The sequence below is a fragment of the Ylistrum balloti genome, unplaced genomic scaffold (genome assembly GCF_031769215.1).
Source record: "Ylistrum balloti isolate Yb309-2 unplaced genomic scaffold, AGI_CSIRO_Ybal_v1 Utg370492, whole genome shotgun sequence".
NCBI lineage: Eukaryota > Metazoa > Mollusca > Bivalvia > Pectinida > Pectinidae > Ylistrum > Ylistrum balloti.
Window position 1 is genome coordinate 133,237 of NW_026782320.1, and position 20,774 is coordinate 154,010.

Sequence of the window (20,774 nt, forward strand, 5' to 3'; positions counted from 1 at the left end):
TTGTACTAGCTGGCTTACATGCTACAATTTCTGTGGTCAAAACCTCCATGCATGAAACATATCTTGTTTATATATGCTATGTGTACATAGGACAAATATTTCATGTTCCAAAATGCCGGAAACTAAATATCATAAGTACCTGATAGCTGGCTGTGTATTTCGTTTTGCTGTAAATTTTAGGTTTATATAACCTGTTGTTCGGACAGTCAATTAACCTATATTACATGTAATAATTTGTAGATGAGAGAGACGAAATTCCCCCCAAAAAGAGGAGGACAAATTCTTGCACAACACGTAAATTGTGGACAGCTGAAGAAGAAACAGAGGCGGCAGAGCTTTTCAAAGAAAACATGAAAACTAAGAAAATTCCAGTGATGAAGGAATGTCTTGCTGCTATAAAGAAAAGTCGTGAAAATAATGGACTTGTCCATAAAAGAAATTGGGAGACTATAAAGAAAAAAGTAATGCGCATGCTGAAGAAGTAGGTTTTACATGCATGCCATTTGTTCTGCAAATGAATACTTAGTACTTTGGATGTGTACAGACTTGATATTTGATCTGGCCTGCTAGATGTGTTGAGAAAAGATCAGTTTTGCATAGAACAAAATGAAGATTGTACTATGGTATACACCAGATTTTTTTAATTGATGGAATATGTTTTTGTCATGGATCACCCTTTTAGCATGTGCCATGCAGAATGCATAGCAGTTTGATGCAAGTTCATTATGCTTTGTTGATTTTTGTTAAGTTTGGGAAGATTATTTTAGTTCCACATGTTGAAGGAGACATGAACTGACTTTCAGCAATTTGATGATTTCATTCCAACAAATTATTAGGTTCTGATTTTTCGGTTAAGTTTGCTCTGATGTAACTTTTTCAATATATGTCCTGAGATACTGGGGTATCATGTTCTGAGATATAGGGTACCATGTCCTGAGATAATGGGGTATTTACGTCCTGAGATAATGTGGTATATACATTCTTAGATACTGGGGTACCATGTTCTCAGATATAGGGTACCATGTTCTTAGATATAGGGAACCATGTTCTTGGATATAGGGTACCATGTCCTGAGATAATGGGGTATATACGTCCTGAGATACTGGGGTACCATGTTCTCAGATATAGGGTACCATGTTCTTAGATATAGGGAACCATGTTCTTGGATATAGGATACCATGTCCTGAGATAATGGGGTATTTACGTCCTGAGATGATGTGGTATATACATCCTTAGATACTGGGGTACCATGTTCTCAGATATAGGGTACCATGTTCTTAGATATAGGGAACCATGTTCTTGGATATAGGGTACCATGTCCTGAGATAATGGGGTATATACTTCCTGAGATACTGGGGTATATACGTCCTGAGATAATGTGGTATATACGTCCTGAGATACTGGGGTACCATGTTCAGAGATATAGGGTACCATGTCCCGAGATAATGTGGTATATACGTCCTGAGATACTGGGGTACCATGTTCTCAGATATAGGGTACCATGTCCTGAGATAATGTGGTATATACTTCCTGAGATACTGGGGTACCATGTTCTGAGATATAGGATACCATGTCCTGAGATAATGGGGTATTTACGTCCTGAGATGATGTGGTATATACATCCTTAGATACTGGGGTACCATGTTCTCAGATATAGGGTACCATGTTCTTAGATATAGGGAACCATGTTCTTGGATATAGGGTACCATGTCCTGAGATACTGGGGTATATACGTCCTGAGATAATGTGGTATATACGTCCTGAGATACTGGGGTACCATGTTCAGAGATATAGGGTACCATGTCCCGAGATAATGTGGTATATACGTCCTGAGATAATGTGGTATATACGTCCTGAGGTAATGTGGTATATACGCCCTGAGATAATGTGGTATATACGTCCTGAGATAATGGGGTGCCATGTTCTTAGATATAGGGTACCATGTCCTGAGATAATGGGGTATATACGTCCTGAGATAATGTGGTATATACGTCCTGAGATAATGTGGTATATACGTCCTGAGATAATGGGGTATATACGTCCTGAGATAATGTGGTATATACGTCCTGAAGTAATGTGGTATATACGTCCTGAGATAATGTGGTATATACGTCCTGAGATAATGTGGTATATACGTCCTGAGATAAAGGGGTACCATGTTTTGAGATATATGGTACCAGGTCTTGAGATATTGTGGTATATACGTCCTGAGATAATGTGGTATATACGTCCTGAGGTAATGTGGTATATACGTCCTGAGATAATGTGGTATATACGTCCTGAGATAATGTGGTATATACGTCCTGAGGTAATGTGGTATTTACGTCCTGAGATAATGTGTTATATACGTCCTGAGATAATGTGGTATATTCGTCCTGAGATAATGGGGTATATACGTCCTGAGATAATGGGGTATATACTACCTCAGAAAGGGTAGTATAGTTTTCCTGAAGTAATCTACATTCTGAAGCAATATGATACTTTCTAGTGTACATGTAATACCGAAAAAGGAAATTTGATAAATGTACTATCATTTATAATGAATGTTCATCTTGAAGTTGAAATAAATATGATATTATCATTTTACCTTAATTAAATTGGAAAGAGGTTCCAAATAAAATTAAAGTTTGAATGTTATATTAGAAAATGCATGATTCAGATTGAATATTACATAATTTTAGATTCAGATCAACATGTTGTAAATTGAATGATTCAATATTATAAAAAAAAAATGAAAGGTGAAAAATTAAGTATGTGTCTGAGTTTTATTATTTGATGTTATTTTCTTTTAAGGGCGATTCCATGTTTAAATGTAGAGGAGGTGGAAACAATTTTGAGACCCCACAACATCTAGTTATAAAAGTGACAATGGTACGCCCATGTGATTTTAACTCAAACACCCATATTATATCAATTCACTCTACCTTCACATACACATAAATATGGAATATGCCTTACTTAATAGATGTTAATCTGTGTATCAGTGTTAAGAAATTATTTCTATGACTGCATTAGCTCAAGAAATTTATGATTATATGTCTTAAGGCTGCTGATTCCTTTCCCCCAGAATTTAAGTGGTAACTATATGGAATACCACATGAAATCCTTTTGGACCGACAGAAAATGTAGTACCACTTAAGGTCAATTTCACAGAAAAAAATACCACTTAAGTAAAGTATTACATAAGGTCTGGATGTGGGTTCAGCCGTCCGTCCGCCTTATTAGCACTCTAGCAAGTTTATTTCTCATCTGATCCGAATAAAATTTATACAGTAGCTTTTAAAATAATTAGCTCAATGATATCTCAAATAAGATCGATGATGAATTCTGACCGAATATTTTTGTGAGAGTTATGCCCCTTTTTATCCCCTCGCGACGAAGTCGGAGAGGGGATATAGGGATCTGCCCGTACGTAAGTACGTACATATTTGTCCGGACCATAACTCCTAAACCGTTCATGATTCATTCATCAAACTTCATATACATGGTAAACGCATCAAGGCAGAGTGCAGTGCGCAAGAACCGTTACTCTCGCATCCCTTTTTACAGAGTTATTCCCGTTTATAAAAACATTCATTTTTCCCTTGTCCGGAGCATAACTCCCACACCGTTCATGATTATTTCATCAAACTTCATATACATGGTAAATGCATCAAGGCAGAGTGCAGTGCACAAGAACCGTAACTCCCGTGTCTCTTTTTACAGAGTTATTCCCCTTTGTAATATTTGTCCGCACCATAACTCCTAAACCGTTCATGATTAATTCATCAAACTTCATATACATGGTAAAAGCATCAAGGTGGAGTGCAGTGCACAAGAACTGTAACTCCTGTGTCTCTTTTTACAGAGTTATTCCCCTTTGTAATATTTGTCCGGACCATAACTCCCACACTGTTCATGATTATTTCATCAAACTTCATATACATGGTAAATGCATCAAGGCAGAGTGCAGTGCACAAGAACCGTAACTCTCGTGTCTCTTTTTACAGAGTTATTCCCCTTTGTAATATTTGTCCGGACCATAACTCCAAAACTGTTCTTGATTAATTCATCAAACTTCATATACATGGTAAATGCATCAAGGCGGAGTGCAGTGCGCAAGAACCGTTACTCTCGCATTCCATTTTACAGAGTTATTCCCCTTTGTAAAAACATTCATTTTTCCCTTGTCCGGAGCATAACTCTCAAACAGTTATGATAAATACACATGGTAAATGCATCAAGGCGGAATGCAGTGCACAAGAACCGTAACTCTCGTGTCTCTTTTTAAAGAGTTTTCTCTTTTCTAATAACACTCATTTATTTATTCCGCGTTCCATTTTACAAAATTATTTCCCTTTGTTAAAAAATTCATTCACACGCAGTGTGTACAAGTTGGTATATTGGTTACAACACTGCATATGATTTGGACATTATGGTGGAGTGCAGTGTACAAGATTAGGTTTGTAACCTGTTTTTTAATTATTATAGAAACCACTGACATGGCTCAATTTCATTTTCATTCAAAAACATAACCTCTGTTAATTTACTGAAGAACTGCTGTGATGACATTTGCAACAGGGAGATCACTCAACGTGTTGTCTCAGTGCTAAGTAAAATATTACTTTTATTTCAATCATCATAGATTCAGGCATTTTATGTATTCGTTATTTTATTATTATGATATTTTATAGTCATTGTGTTAATTGTTGTAACCTTAATCAGTGTTTTTGTACACTAGAATAATAATACTAATTAATCCTTTACAGCATAGAAGTGTAGATTTGTAATGAAAAAAAAGTTGTAGGGCATCATCAGAACTTCTCAGTGGATTTCATTTAGTGGGGCGCGAGGGGATTTGTATCGCTTGCGATGCCTTGTTAACTTAGAAATTTGACGAAATATCCTTGTTAGCGCTCGAGCAAATTTATTTATCATCCGATTAGGATAAAATTTATACAGTAGCTTTAGCTCAATGATATCTCATGATAGTTTGAAGACGAGTTCTGAACGAATATTTTTGTGCAAGTTATGCCCCTTTTCAACTTAGAAAATTGACGAAATATCCTTGTTAGCGCTCTAAATTTGAAAAAAAAAAGTTGAATTCAAAATATGTATAGGAATATTGCCTTTGAAAACTCAAACAATAGCAGAAAAAAAATTGGGGCGGCGGGGGATATCGGAACGCTGTTCTCTTTATTTATACACATCAGACTTGGAACTTTACAGCAATATATCTATATTAAAGCAAGTTAAAAGGCTATTTGTATTCTTATTCTGCCTCCATTTTCAATTTTAATTGTTGAAATTCAAATATTGTCAACTGAGTTAGTGCCACTGCTAGACTACACTACAGAAATGTGAGGGTACTGCCTAATATACAGCAACCAAATTAAACATCTGTTGATTCTTTGTTCTTTCTATTCTTTTCAGATGTATTATCCATAGACCAACAAACAATTACACAAGGCTTTATCTCGGATATGTCCAACTCCCGGGGCAGATCAATGATACATGGTCTCCTTGCACAACTATTCAGCTCAGACACCTCAGTCAAAGCGGTGAATATTGGTGGTACCGCAACTGTCAACGAGCCATCAGTTAGGGAATTAGCCTTTGAAGTTACATTTGAGGACAGTGATTCCGACTCGTCACCAATGGAATCTCCTGCCAAGCAAAGTGAATCTGCGGCGACAAGACATTCACCTCGCAATTATAAAGCTCCTTTAAAGGACATTGATTGTATTACTAATCGAGTCTTCAAGTTCGTACCAGACATAGTTCTTGAAAGCACATCCAGAGAACACTTGCTTATTGAAATAAAAAAAGGGAGGTTGTTATATCCGCAATCGATATCTCAATTGAGATATATGCTAATGCCAGCAGCAATCAAGCAAGGCTCAGCTGTGGGTGTCTTGATATGCACGAATCAGGCACTTCTAGAGAGATGCATCGTAGCTGAAGACAAAGTGAGGTTTGAGAAAATACTTCGAGTTGAGGGAACATTCTCTTGTGGCGGACATGGAAATGCTCTTTTCAAGTATCTACAACGAAGTCTTGACAACGATGTAAAAGTGAACATTAAAATCAATATTATTTCACAAAATATGTTATATATGAGTCATTATCAGAAATTGTCAGTATTCAGATATGAAAAAAATGAAAAATTTACATTCATGAACAGTAAACGTCATTGAATCAAACTTAAGTACAAATATCATTATTCAATTATTTCAATACTGTAACTATGGAAAATCACCTGGTTGGTTGCCATAGCAACGTGAAAATTGCAATTACTATCAATTCATTTCTAAATGCAAAAATCAGTTTAAAGTGATGAGACAGCAATATTGACAATTTCTGATAATGACTCATATTCATTATATAAACCAGTTAATACTTCCTTTTTTTGTTTTTATACGCCCGTCGAATGACGGCGTATTATGGTATACCCTTGGTGTATTTTTTCAACGTTAAGTTTTTGCGTTTATTAAGGTAAAAAAGTCATTAGAAAAACATAATGGACATTGCATGTAACATTATTGACATTGTTTGGGTAATGGGCTGTCAGAGAAGATCAACCTGGTCAATTCAGAGATCAAGCCCTTTCCTGAAAAACTCCTGTTGCCATCGAAGAGGGCAGCTGCCTATAAGAGAGCTTATATGCAAGCGATGTAAGTAAACAAGTATAAATGCAAATGGTCAGAGCGAGTCTAACGGCAAATGGTCACTATGTATAATGGCAAATGGTCAGTGAAACTTGTAGTAACAGCATTGTGACCATTTGCCATTTTAAACTTGTAGTAACGGCATTTTTTAGCTCACCTTAGAAAATTGACGAAATATCCTTGTTAGCCAGGGTAAACGAAGTAGAGCTAACTATGGAAGGGATACTCCGTAGCTACGATGACGTCGTAGGTGACCAGATTGGGTGCATACCGGGCGAGTACGAAATAAAGATAGACAAGAGTATTACACCGGTTATTCATGCGCCGAGACCAGTACCTGTTGCCCTTCGCGAGCAAGTAAAGGCAGAGCTAGACAATCTGCAGAAATGTGGTATCATCTCTCCCGTGGAACATCCAACTGAATGGGTAAATAGCATGGTGTGCGTGAGGAAGAAAAACGGAAGAGTCAGAATATGCATTGACCCAGGAGACCTTAATAAGGCCATACTCCGTGAACACTATCCAATGAACAGTATTGATGATATTGTAACCCGCGTACACGGCAGCAAATACTTCTCAACCCTTGACGCTAACATGGGATACTATCAGATAAAGTTGTCAGAACAAAGTTCATTTCTAACCACATTCAACACGCCGTTTGGGCGTTACCGGTACCTACGTTTACCTATGGGTCTGAAAGGTGCTGGAGAAGTTTTCCAACGCGAAATGATTACACAGTTTGGCAACCTGGATGGTGTTGAGGTAGTGGTGGACAATGTGCTGGTACACGGTAAGACAATTGAAGCGCACAATGCCCGTTTAGAGAAAGTCTTGAGCAAGGCTAGGTGTGCCAACCTCAAACTAAACAAAGACAAGTGTATATTGGCTAAACCAGAAGTCGATTATGTGGGTCACAAACTAACTGGAGACGGAGTCAAACCAACTCAGAAGAGAGTTGAGGCGATCATGCGTATGAGAGACCCGGAGAACCACAATGAGTTGGAAACAATTCTTGGAATGTTGGCATATGTATCAAAATTTATACCAAATTTGAGTGAGCTCAATGCGCCACTTCGTGAGCTGAAACAAGCCAAAGGGTGGGAATGGACGGACCAAGCGAAGGAAGCGTTCCAGAACATAAAGAACACGCTAACTTCAACAAAGGTATTGAGGTACTATGATGTACACAAACCGGTAAGAGTGACTGTAGACGCGTCAATGAAAGGATTGGGCGCAGCGATCATTCAAGAGGATGGAGTTGTGGCATACGCATCAAGAGCCCTCAAACCAGCTGAACAGCGTTACGCGCAAATTGAGAAAGAGATGCTAGCAGTAGTTTTCGGTTGCGAACGGTTTCACAAACTGCTGTACGGAAAATCTGACGTTACCATTGAATCGGATCATAAGCCGCTTCAAAACATTATGCAGAAACCGATACACAAGGCGCCGATGCGTTTGCAAAAGATGCTACTCAAATTACAGCCATATGAGTTTGAGTTGACATATGTTCAAGGAAAACACATAGGACTAGCTGACTGTCTCAGCAGACTACCGTTCGATGAGGTCGGTGAAAAGCCAATCGACGATGAAATGATGGTTCTGACTGTAGAGGCTCTATCATGTGGTAACCATGACACGATTGCCAAGGCAACCCGAGAGGACAACCAGTTCAAGGTCCTCAAACAAGTCATATGCCAGGGTTGGCACTACCATTCTGGGACTATCGTGACGAACTTTCTACATACAACAGAGTTGTATATCGTGGGGAACGTGTGTGCATTCCTACTGACCTGAGGGCGGCAACCCTCAAAACAATTCATAGTTCACACTTGGGGATCGTCAAATGCAAACAGAGAGCCAGGGAATTAGTTTTTTGGCCTGGCATGAATAAGCAGATAGAGGACGTTGTAGGTAGATGCAGTGCATGTCTCACGTACAGGAACAAGATGCCCAAGGAACCGATGATAATCCACCCTGTGCCATCACTCCGATGAAGCAAGGTAGGGACCGATCTTTGCGAGCTCAATGGCAAAACCTACCTGGTGCTAGTTGACTATTATTCCAATTTCATTGAGGTAGCACCACTTAAAGATACTAGGACAAGTACAGTCATTAGACACATGAAGGAAAACATTGCCCGTTACGGAATCAAGGACACTCTAGTCAGCGACAATGGTCCACAGTATTCGAGCGCAGAATTCAAGGCATTCACGTCTGTCTATGGAATCAACCATCTTACGTCATCTCCATTACATCAGCAGGCAAACGGATTGGCGGAGAAGGCAGTCCAAATGGTAAAAAACATCATAAAGAAATGCACAGAATCCGGGGATGACATATATTTGAGTTTGTTAGAACTACGTAACACACCGCGTGATGAGGAGACAGGTTCTCCAATGCAGAGACTGATGGGAAGACGAGGGAAGACTCTCTTACCTATTACACCGAATCTCCGGAAACCTCAAGTTTCTGACCCGAGTAAGGTGACATCAAAACTTGTGGCTCACCGCCAACAGCAGAAATATTATTATGACTGGAATACGAAGTACAGGAAAGAAATCGGACCTGGTGACGCGATTCGTATTCAAACCCCTTCAGGGTGGAAACCTGCCGAAGTTGTAGGGAAAGCAAGAACACCACAATCATATATCGTCAAAGCAGGCGACAGCGCGAGAGAATACAGGCGCAATACAGAACACCTCATGAGAACACGTGAAGAACCGCACAAAATCGTCGCGAATGAACCAAAGGTCGCGCAGCCATACAGTTTAGTGCCAGGAAACCAAAACCCAAAGATACATGTAGCACCAGACAGTTCGAGAAAGGACACGATCGGTTCAGGATACGCGCTGTGTAGTCCAAGAAGAGACAGTAGCACAAAATGTGGTAACCCTCCAAGGGATGTGCCAAAGGTCGCGAAAAATGAGATCCGAACGCGGTCGGGACTGCTGTATGACCTTATGCAAAATTTCTCATTACTTTCAGAGGTTCAAAGGCACAGTTTCTCTACCCAAGGTCAACAAAATCTCTGTGAAGGCTCAGTGGGGTAGGGCAAAGGAGATTGTAAGATCTATGAAATACCCAGTGGACAAGTTTGGAGAGCTCTGGCAGTTACTAACTACCTTCCACCACCGGGAACTAGACCAACTCATCAAGCTAGCCCAAATTGCCTTAATTCTTCCACTTCACACAGGTGATTGCGAGAGAACATTCAGCCAGCAGAATCAAATCTTAACTAAGTCAAGAGCAAATCTCAGTTCAGAGCATTTAGATCAGCTCATAAGAACCCGATTATTTACAAAAAGTGGGGGTCTCGTTAACAAAGAAAATGTGTTGAAGTTGTGGAAATTAAATGCAAGGAAATTGTATCATCACAAATGGACTTCTTGATGATTATTAACATTATGATATCCATTATGATCTCAATTTTGAACTCACTTAGTATACAGCATTTGTGTTTTACTTACCTGACTGCAATTCTGGTTGGAGTCCGTCCGAAATTATGAATTTTATCAATTCTAGTCATTTTAGTTTTACAGGTGACTGCCGAGTGAGCAGTTTATACTTATTTATGTTCTCAATAAAGAGATAAAAGACAAAGTTGTCACTGACTTTATTAAATATGTTTTAAAAAATGTCACATAAAAATTACAAAATGTCACATAGATTTTTTTAAATGTCAGATAAATTTTGCAGAAGGAGGGCCATTGTCCCATAGTGAAAATTTATTTGCCAGTCACTGTGGTATATATTAAAAAAACGAACAACTGAACTTTTGGCCTCCGAGTAATATTTCACAACACACCCCGGTGACATTATTGATACAACTATTCTTAAAATAATATGCATACGCGACTACAAATTGCTTGAATGAAGTACATTATATATTATTATGAAAATGTTTTAAATATTTGGAATTAATGAGCAAAAACAAAAAAAAATACCCCGCTTAGGTTGACGAATAAAATTTAGAGGTCATTAGAATTAGGGGTAGTATTTTGAATATGCCACTTGGAGCCCTGTTGTATTCATTTGTTATTCTATATGACATATTCCATACGAAAGTGTACCATTTACTCCCATTATAAAAATGTTTTTGAAGTGAATATATTTCATTTATTTTTAACATCACCTGAAAATATGACCAAAATAAATCAATACTATGTAAAAAAATTATCAAGAATCAATAAAATCAGCATTTTATGATTAAATTAAATTTTCCATGTGCTAATGTCATGTTTGACGGAATCTTTGACGGATATTCTGACATTAGCACTTGGATGATATACACATTCATATGAATCTCTTATAAGCTTCAGTTTTAAAAATATGTTTTAATAAAAAATCTAAAAATTTGACATTAAAACTATTTTAAATCTTGAAGCTTTCTTATATCAATGATGAGATATTGTGGTTTCAAAATTGTGCTAATGTCAGAAGTTGACGGAACAACTTGTTGCTAAGGTCAGGTGATGACGGAACAACTTGTTGCTAATGTCAGAAGTTGACGGAACTATTTGTTGCTAATGTCAGGTAATGACGGAACAATTTACGCTAATGTCAGGTGATGACGGAACTCTATTTTCAGGTTTGTTGTTTGTTTAGGTTTAACAGCCCATCAACACAATTGTATTGACAGAACTTTGTCAAATTCATGAAATTCCAAGATGTATAGTCATTAAGATCTTGTTGATGGAGATGGCGTTTCTGTGTTTAAAATAATACATTATTAATGCATTAAGCAATGCTTGATATTGTACAAGTTGTCGCACTCTTTGAAACCAGATTTAACCTATAAATACATGGCTGGTGTTGCATGTGAGGCAGGCATTATTTACTCTTCCAGAGCACACAGGCTTGCCTTCATCGTTTTGAATGTCTATGTGTTACCCATTATGTTTAACTTCAGTATGTTGATGGCTGCATCTGCAGAGTGGAATGTTCTTTCATATTGATAGAACGTATTCGGGTTGTATAGCACAATTTCAAAACAGTAAAAAATAAATCCATTTTTATGTATTTCTTCAAAAGTTTATTTCCAATTTATGAATTTCATTATTTCTTCTGTTCTCATCTTCACACCATTTCTGCAAGTAAAAAAAATGAGAAGAATAAGTATGTAAATTTCAAACACAATTCATACAATTTAGAGCCCTATATTGAATAATTTATTTTTGGTAAAAAAACATTGTTGAAAGACTGAGAAAATTTTGCACTTATTCAGGGATTAGGAGACAGTATTAATATATACAGTTAACAAGGATAGGTACATGGTAAGTTATGATTATAAGCAATAATTGATTAGGAACAAACTTTAAATGAGGTTTTAGATCCAGTACCTTCACATTCTTATAATGCAATGAGTCTTACCAAATTTGTATAACATTCTGGATCCATACATCTCAATTTGTGGGGGGTCCAATTTAGATAAAATATCAGCGGTGATGATGGCATGCTTTAATGAACCCATCACCCAACCCCCTCTTTTCTTCTCAAAGAATGAGACAAACGGCCATTCCTGCACCTAAAAAAGCAACATAAAAAACACTTCACAGGTTGCAAAATTGTTTTCCTGTAATGGCATAGTTATGTTGAAATTAGAACACAGCTGGAAAATTGCACATTTATATGCTCTTCACATGTACTGATAAACTTTCTGCGATTTTAAATAATGGTGACTTGATATGTAAATTGTAAAACAATAAATGACCATTCAAAAATCAGCAAGAATTGAATTGTATGGGATGTTAAATATTATTTGATCGCAATAAATTTGAAAAGCTGTCTCCAAAGTAGAACTCTAAAACACAGTTTTGAAATTGACTAAGATTAATTGTTATAAAACACTATGCCTATATTATTCCACTTTATTATTTAGTTCAAATGTTACCAAATATAGTACTGGGTGGCACCATTTTAAATAATGCAAACTAAACATGAACTTACATTGATCTCTAATTGTTTAAAATTGAGGCCAACATTAACTGTACATACACTAAAAGCAAGACCATTAAAACCCTTTTCCCTGACTGCTAGGGTATAAAATTGGAAACAAATGAGAACAAAGAATATACAAATGAAATTGTAATACAAACTGAAAGTACAATCAACACAAGAGCAGACTTGAAACAAAGGCAAGATCTACATGGAGACTTCCTGCAAAACTACAAGGAGAATAAGACCAGAGGTTCCAAAAGAATAAACATCTTCAATGATGCCACTTGTCCTGTAGATCTTTAGAAGTCTACTCAAGTGAAAAAGTAACCATAAAAAACTGGAGCCAACAATATACTTACAACAGCAGGATACGATTTTTTGCCATGAGCAATAAGTAAAAATTGCCCAGTGGAATAACTGGAAGCATTAATATATAATATATCTGATATCAAAATATTAATTACTGCATAGTCAGCGTTTATCAAACTGACAAAAAAACATCAATTTTTTTAATCTGACTTCGTATGATTCATTGTTAATTTCATGTGTTCACTTTGTTAGAATAATAACAATATATATTGGTTTTGAGTACATAAAGGACACAACAATTATCTATCATGAGATGGTACTGGTAAAAGATGTAATTGTGGGAGGAGACACCAATTACCTGTTGTCCATGGTTGCTTGATTCTGTTCACCCACACTTGCTAAATTCTCATCATCAATGATTGCTGGACTCTGGACACTTCAATTACAAAACATGACATCATTGTAATTGTAATCCTTCATTTTAATTCACAAAGTAGGATGAGGAATGTTTGTCTTACTCAAATAATGATTGACATTTTGTCTTAATTTTGGTGTATGGATTGGATATTGTAATGTACATTAACAGTATCTAAACTCAGTTACATATATTATGCACTGTTGCATGCTTTCACAATGCTTTGCTTTTGATCTTCACTTGACATCTAGTTAGTTTATGATATAATTTAATGTATATACATGTACTCGGAAATTTTCGTCACTGGATACTTTCCCCCTTGGTAAAACGCAAAATACTTTCATCTACTTTAAAAAGTTGTAATTAGAAAATGAACTTTTCTCCTTCCTGTTGTATTCTCTCCATCCTCAAAAGGCGAAAATATCCAGGTATACAGTATTTACTTCACATGTTGTAGTATATGCACCATCTGATCCTTAGACATCCTATGTAGTATGCTAGCTAGCTTGTAACATATCTGCATGGTGTGCGTTGTGTGCTAATGCGTATGGATCACTAACCAGTCAATCCAAGCACAATGGAAACTGGGGGTTCTAGCTAGTGCTACTAAAATTTGAATGGCTATTTTCATACAGCACTTATGATATAAAAAGGACTATAATATGTATGAATACACTAGTAGTGTACTGAACTAGTATGGTGATCGGCATTTCAAAATTCCTTACAAATTTCAACTGTTCATAGATATCTTGAGCAATTTAGTCAGGTCATACAGGCACATTATAAATCAATGGTTTTTGTTTTTGTTCTGTGTCTACTTACTGTTGGTTTCCCTGATAGGCTTTTATTGGACTCTCCGTCTCCTGTGAACTGGCTATTGGGCTTTCCATTGCCTGTGAACTGGCCATTAGAATTTCCATCTCCTGTGAACTGGCCATTAGACTTTCCATCTCCTGTGAACTGGCTATTAGACTTTCCATCTCCTGTGAACTGGCTATTGGACTTTCCATTGCCTGTGAAATTGCTGTTATTGGACTTTCCAAAGACCGTGAACTGAAAACAAATCAAAATCATTAGGTATAAAGGAACAACATTTATTAATATTACAATGTACTGGTATAAAAACTGAAGGATTTGTAAGGGTGTTAAGGTAGAGAAAAATCTGGCAAATTAATGAATTTATCTTTTGTTCCGAGTCTACTTACTGATGGTTTCCCTGATAGGCTATTATTGGACTTTCCATCTCCTGTGAACTGGCTATCACTGGTATTGGACTTTCCATCTCCTGTGAACTGGCTATCACTGGTATTGAACTTTCCATCTCCTGTGAACTGGCTATCACTGGTATTGGACTTTCCAGCTCCTGTGAACAGGCTATTACTGGTATTGGGCTTTCCATCTCCTGTGAACTGAAACCAAATCAAAATCTTTGTATAAAGGAATAACTTATATTTATTGATATTACAATGTACTGGTATGATGATTGACAGATTTTTCAGGGTCTTAAAGTGGAGGGGAAACTGCAATACACGGAGAAAAATCTCAATCAGTGCATGCCTACCCTTTTGATTTTGATGTTTGGCTGTTTGTACATCCCTACCCTTTTTGTATTTCTGTGTGTACCTCGATTAAATGCCTATTAGTCAAAATATAAATATAGTACCTATGATTATAAATCAATTATTACTTACTCAGTAACTGTCTGAAGCAATGTATCCAGGAGACTGTCATCCAACTCAATATTTTCATCAGAGTCATCTGTGAAATTCTCATTCCGACCACAAACTTGGATGAGAGGAACAAAGTGGTTTGGTATCCAATTTTCCTTTTGTAGATCTTCTCTAGTGGATGTCCACATAATGAACAGAGGCTTCCTATGTCGCAGAACAAGAGGGTTGATTTCCCGACCTAATACTGCTTTGGGTACTGGTCCCCCCCAAGTCTGGATAAACAGAAAAGACTGTGCTTCCTAGCATATCAGCGAGTGCAAAGAGCTGCCATATTCCCATGTACTCTTTGTCTCTAACAACCGCCATAGCTTCTGCTCTAAAAATTCTCTTAATTACAGATGGTGTGATTTTATCGCCTGCCGTGTACAGTTGAGACATCATAGTGTATGTGACACTTAGATGATCACCTTCTCCTTTGGGAAATTCCAAGCCTTGTTGTAGATTGTCATTGTTGGTATACAATTCTTCCCCCAGGCACATGGCAGTTACAATCCTAACTCTTATCTCTTCATGGTGTTCCTCATTGCCAAAACATGCGACACTGACCGACCTGGGCAGACAGTTTCCATCACCTGTAATTCTGACTGGCAATCTGTTGCTTAGATCATTATTTACAGGCAGTAACCTTAGAGCCACCTTATCAGCAACCAATTTTGATTGGACCACTGTTACTGTATCATCCACTTGTACATGGCATCTTCGGAAATATTTGTCTTCTGTTAAATGTAAGCATCTTCTTTGAAGTTCATCAAATGATGATGATTTCTGGAGGCTGGAAAGAGTGTTTCTGAAGAAAAGCACACGTTCATCCCCTTCGATGGACAATTGTTCAGGTGTTACATTTACCAGTTGAAGTGCTTTTCTGGTCCTTTTTCTTGTCTTCTTTTTTGGGGATGGTTTCTTCTCCTTGGTGCTCTTGGCTGCATTTTTACTGGAATTGTTTTCTTTGTTGGCGCTTTGTTTCTGACTTGGTTGTCTTTTTCCTTCATCACAAGCACTTTCTGTAATATTCTTTGAACTTCCAGGCTCCCCTGAATTGCTAGTGAGGTAAATTTTTTTGAAAGGGGCAACAAATTCTTTGTTCACACAAGAATATCCTTGGCTGTCCATCTGACAAGACTCGCAGAAGCAGGAAAGATTTCTGACAAGTAGTGTTGACAATTCAGGTGAGTTGTTTATTATTTGGTGAAGTTTCCTTGTTCCTTTCACAGTCTTTGTGTGGTTCTCCTTTCCTTGCCTTTGGATTTCTGATTTTGGAATGTAGAAAAACCTCCTCTTGGATAGACAGTCATCAATTTCTAAGTTTTCATGGCAGTACATGTACATATCCAATACATTGTTTATAACCACTTTTTTACCTGTAATAGCTCTATCTAAGGCCCTGTTTACCACTCCGATCTCTGCATCACAGTCACCTTTTCCATGTTCAGAGCCAAAGAAGTTCCTGTTCACTTTTCTGTCCATCTTGGCCAATATTCCAAAAGGTCCTCTTGACTTGAATTGTGCACTGCAACCGTCACTAAACAAAATAGTTTTATCTGGGATTCCTATCCTGTTACTCAAATCCATGTAAACTTTCTCCTGAAAATAATCCACAGCATGATAATCATGGTTTAGATCATCAGATATAACAATGTCTGCTTCTCTGACAACACCTTGTTGAGTGTGGTAGTAAGAAACAACAGGATACATAGTGATTTGTTCAACAGTATAAAATACTGACTTGATTTCTTCCTGATACTTAATGCTTCGGTTTTTAGCAAAATCTACCACTTGAAGGAGGGTTTGTTCTGGCAAGGTATTCTTAATCAATGAAAACTGAAAATCCTGCCATTTAGCAGTGTGTAGGTGGGAAACAAATGTTGTTCCTTGTGATGGCTGTAAGATGTCTTGAATGAATTCCTCCAATATTACCCTTTTTTGTCCACTCTTTGTCTTGAGTATCCTTTTCTTTTGCCCCTCTTGGCTATGGTACTCCCATCTTACCCATGTGAATGTTTTCTCCTCAGGGATGTCCATGTAGTAGTTTTTCAATGTTTCTGCAAAATTATTGCATGCAGAACATTCTCGGTTGACACATTTCTGTTTGAAAAATTTCTCATTGTCAGACTTCCGACAAAGTAGAATGTTTAGTAATGATCCTTCAGATGACACCTTTTTGCTCTTTGGACAACATCTATTTAATGTTAATAGTTTATTTCTGACGTTCATACAGTAAACGCAACAGCAATACTCTCGAAACTTTTCTGCAAGCTTTCTCACATTTCTAGGTCTTTTGGCTAAAAAACGCCCAAGTCCAACTTTGACTGATGATTCTAAATTGAACTTAGCATGGGCCTCACTGATGGAAATTTGCATCAAATAACCAGGACCCTCTTTGGTGGCGTAACGTTTTGTTGGAAGGACTCGTGATACATCTGATCGTTTATAAAACTCTTTTATGCAGTTATTGACATCCTGTGATTTTCTTTTCTTTTTCTTAGTTTTCTTTGTTAGGTTTTTTCTGTCAATTTTCAGTTTTGTAGCAACTGCGCGCTTGCTAAGATTTCTGTATCTAACTACAAGAGACCTTGCCAAGACTACCAAGGCCTTTTTTCCTTTAGTTGTCTTCTTCATTTCCTTTAGGCCAGCTTCTGGAACATGGATGAACTCATCAGCGATGGTTTTCCTTACTTCTTTTTTCTGCTGTGGACTGGAGTTTTTGATTACATTGCGTAAGATTGTGGCAAACTTCTTTGGGGACTTTGGAAGTGTTTTTCTTACATTAGATGTAATATTCCATTCACTCTTTTTTGTTCTGAAGGGTGTACTGGATTTATCCTGCACTTCTGTAACTGTTGCCTTGGAAATATTTTTTCTCTCTCTTGATCTACGCTTTCTCTCTCTGTCTTTCTTCTTGACCCATTCTTTCTTCTGGTAATTCATTCTTTCACGTTCATTGCGTTTTGCTTGCCGATTGTACTCTTTCCTTTGCAGAATTTTTGCCCTGGTTTCAATAATACATGCATTTTTCTCTTTTCGTGATTTCTTTAAGCATGTTCCACTCTGTTTTCTTCTGTTTTCATATTTCTCTTGTCTCTTTCTCTGCAACGAAAGGATTCTTTCTTTCTCTTTAACCACTTCAGGGTCTGGATTTGTCTTTTTAAGTTCTCTTTTTATTTTATCTCGTTTTTCTTTTACTCGCTTTTTTTGCTTTTCCAAATAGTGACGATACTTGACAGGATCAGCCTCTTTAAGCCATTGTCTATATAAGTTACTCCTATGTAGTCCTGTAACAGGAAAAAAAATAATTGTTAAATGACAAGGTTTGGATTGGCCCACATACTTAAAATAAAATCATATATCAGGTCCTTAGGTAAAAATTTACTTTCAAGTCAAAGGTTTTATCTAAAATAGTTTATATATATTTCTACACTGTGCTTTTCAATTTCCCTAATCACAGAAAGCAAAATTCAAATAAAATTATCCTTTTTTATAGTGCTCTCGACTTTTTTGAGGTGGAAAAAAATCTGACAATAGGTAATAGGTTTCCTCTGTCAATATATTTTCAACACATTCTGTTGTAAGTGTGACAAGAACTTATTCATCCTTGGACCAAAATGAATCAAAAGGACTTGTAAGCTTGAGTGAAATTACGCTATTCCACACAATCTTAACCATGTTACACAGTACAATACAAATAATGAAATCACTACACGGATGAATTGCATATTTACCATAACTCCTGGTTAACACGAAATGTCTGTCATGCATTTACATTCGCACATGATATGTCCGTCACTTATTTACGTTCGCTCATCAAGTGTCCGTCACTGATTTTACGTTCGCACACTAACCTTGTATGATTCACCTCCAGCTGGCGGTAAATTCAAAGCACTCACGAAAATATATCACTTGAAAGCGTAATTCAAAATCCTGCAACATATCAGCCCCAAATCATCGTTTAATGATATTCCCTGTGCGAACTGTCATTGATGCGAACGTAAAAAAAGTTGACAGAAAAACCAAAACATCAAAAACTCACCACTGAGATTCTCCGTGCCGCTAATGACAGCTGCCATGTTTACGGAAATAACACAGCGCCCCCTTGTGTCGAGACTTCGATGTGAATGAAGGGCGGTAACATATGGTAAAGTGAAAAACAAAATTTGCGAACGTCGGAAGATATCGCGACACTGTTTGACAGAATTTACGTTCGCACGGCTTTTGGAGTTTTTAATCGAAAAACTTTAAAATTTAGTTGCAATTGGGATTATTATAAATGAAGGCAAACACACTAACTTCGAGCAATAACTGTGATTCATGTCCGGCCAATCAATACCAACGTTTGAGGGGACAAATTGCGAACGTCAGGATTGCTGACAGAATATTTAAAAAAAACTATCACATCGAAGCAAATTAGCTTTTTGATTTTATATTGATCTTTTTTAAAACAAAAAATATGAAAATACGTATTTTTAGACCTTGTGTATTTTTTTAATGAACAGCGATTAAGATTTAGTCGGAAGAAAAAACTTTAAAAAGAGCCTGGAAAAGTGTTACGGGATAGACGGGAGTTCAGTTCCGTCAAAAAACGCTTCATTCTGTTTTTATTTTATTCTTGAAATGATTTCATGTTTCAATATTGTATAAATCAATTGATTTTCTAGATAGAGATGATAATGTTTTTGCTTAAAAACCACAAAAAAAATTTTTTTTCATTTATTGGAAGAAATATGACAGTTATGCAAACATATCGTGAAATAATTGTCTTTTTCTGAGTTAACTCCCTTGAAATGGAACTCTTCAATTGGAGGTTAAAAGAGAAAAATGGCGGAAGAAACAAGTCGCCGGAGAAGAATTCATGACCCTTCAGGCAAAGAGGTGGGTAATTATCGGTAAGTGAGTAAAGAATTTTCTATTTCAATAATTTTAGCAATGTTTAAATGAGTTTTCATGCTAATTCTAGCTAGAAATGTAAAGTTTTTCACATCAACAGAGAAAGCTCACCGGTGTACACATAAATTTATACACCTATTTTTAGTCCTCAGTAGTGTAAACCTCAGGTAGTCGCTACGTGCAATGACGATATATGCACTATATAGTATTCACTTACAAGTAGACGTTAAACTCTTCAACCAACCAACTCTCTTTATAGTGCATATATAGTCGAACTACATCAAATTCATAGCATGAGCCTGTTAGCCTAATAGATATAATCTAAATATTTCCCTAAGTTACAGTATAGTTAGTGCGATAGAATCTAGTCAAAAGTGTCTGGTAACAAACCATATTCTTCTGAAGCGACCTTTCTCTGAATTAAAATATTTTTGTACAAGTCATTAAAGTTAATGAATAAAAGTGCACAAATGTAAATTGTATAAGTTGAACTTGTCTTCAGTGTCAACACGCAGTTCACATAATCTGCAGCATCACATTCAGATCATTCACACTAACACATATAGGTTTTCAATCATATTCTTGTTGATTTATTAATGAAGTTTATATCCAGTTTGATTCATAATTAAATTTATAATAATCAATTGGATTGTGTTAATGTGAGATCAAGGATCATCATGTAATCTTGACAGTATTTTGGGTTTAGATTTTATTATATATAAAATAAAATTATGAAAAAAATTACTGATTACACCATGAGAAGGAATTTTATTGATTACTTTAATTTCAATAATTTTTTTTTCTGTTGCAGTGATTTGAGTAGAGGACCACTTATTCCAAGAGTAAGAACTGTAACAG

The 20,774-nt window shown here is 36.7% G+C and overlaps 1 protein-coding gene across 1 annotated transcript; it reads right to left on the minus strand.

Moving 5' to 3' along the window:
* Window positions 1-11,656: 11,656 nt before the first annotated feature.
* LOC132555465 (uncharacterized) lies at window positions 11,657-15,241 on the minus strand. Its single transcript, XM_060219813.1, has 6 exons — window positions 15,000-15,241; window positions 14,514-14,717; window positions 14,131-14,361; window positions 13,252-13,329; window positions 12,018-12,171; window positions 11,657-11,734 (listed from the first exon to the last, which is right to left on the minus strand). The coding sequence occupies exons 1-5, from the start codon at window positions 15,164-15,166 to the stop codon at window positions 12,117-12,119; spliced, it is 735 nt and encodes a 244-aa protein (XP_060075796.1). The 5' UTR covers window positions 15,167-15,241; the 3' UTR covers window positions 11,657-11,734; window positions 12,018-12,116.
* Window positions 15,242-20,774: the final 5,533 nt, after the last annotated feature.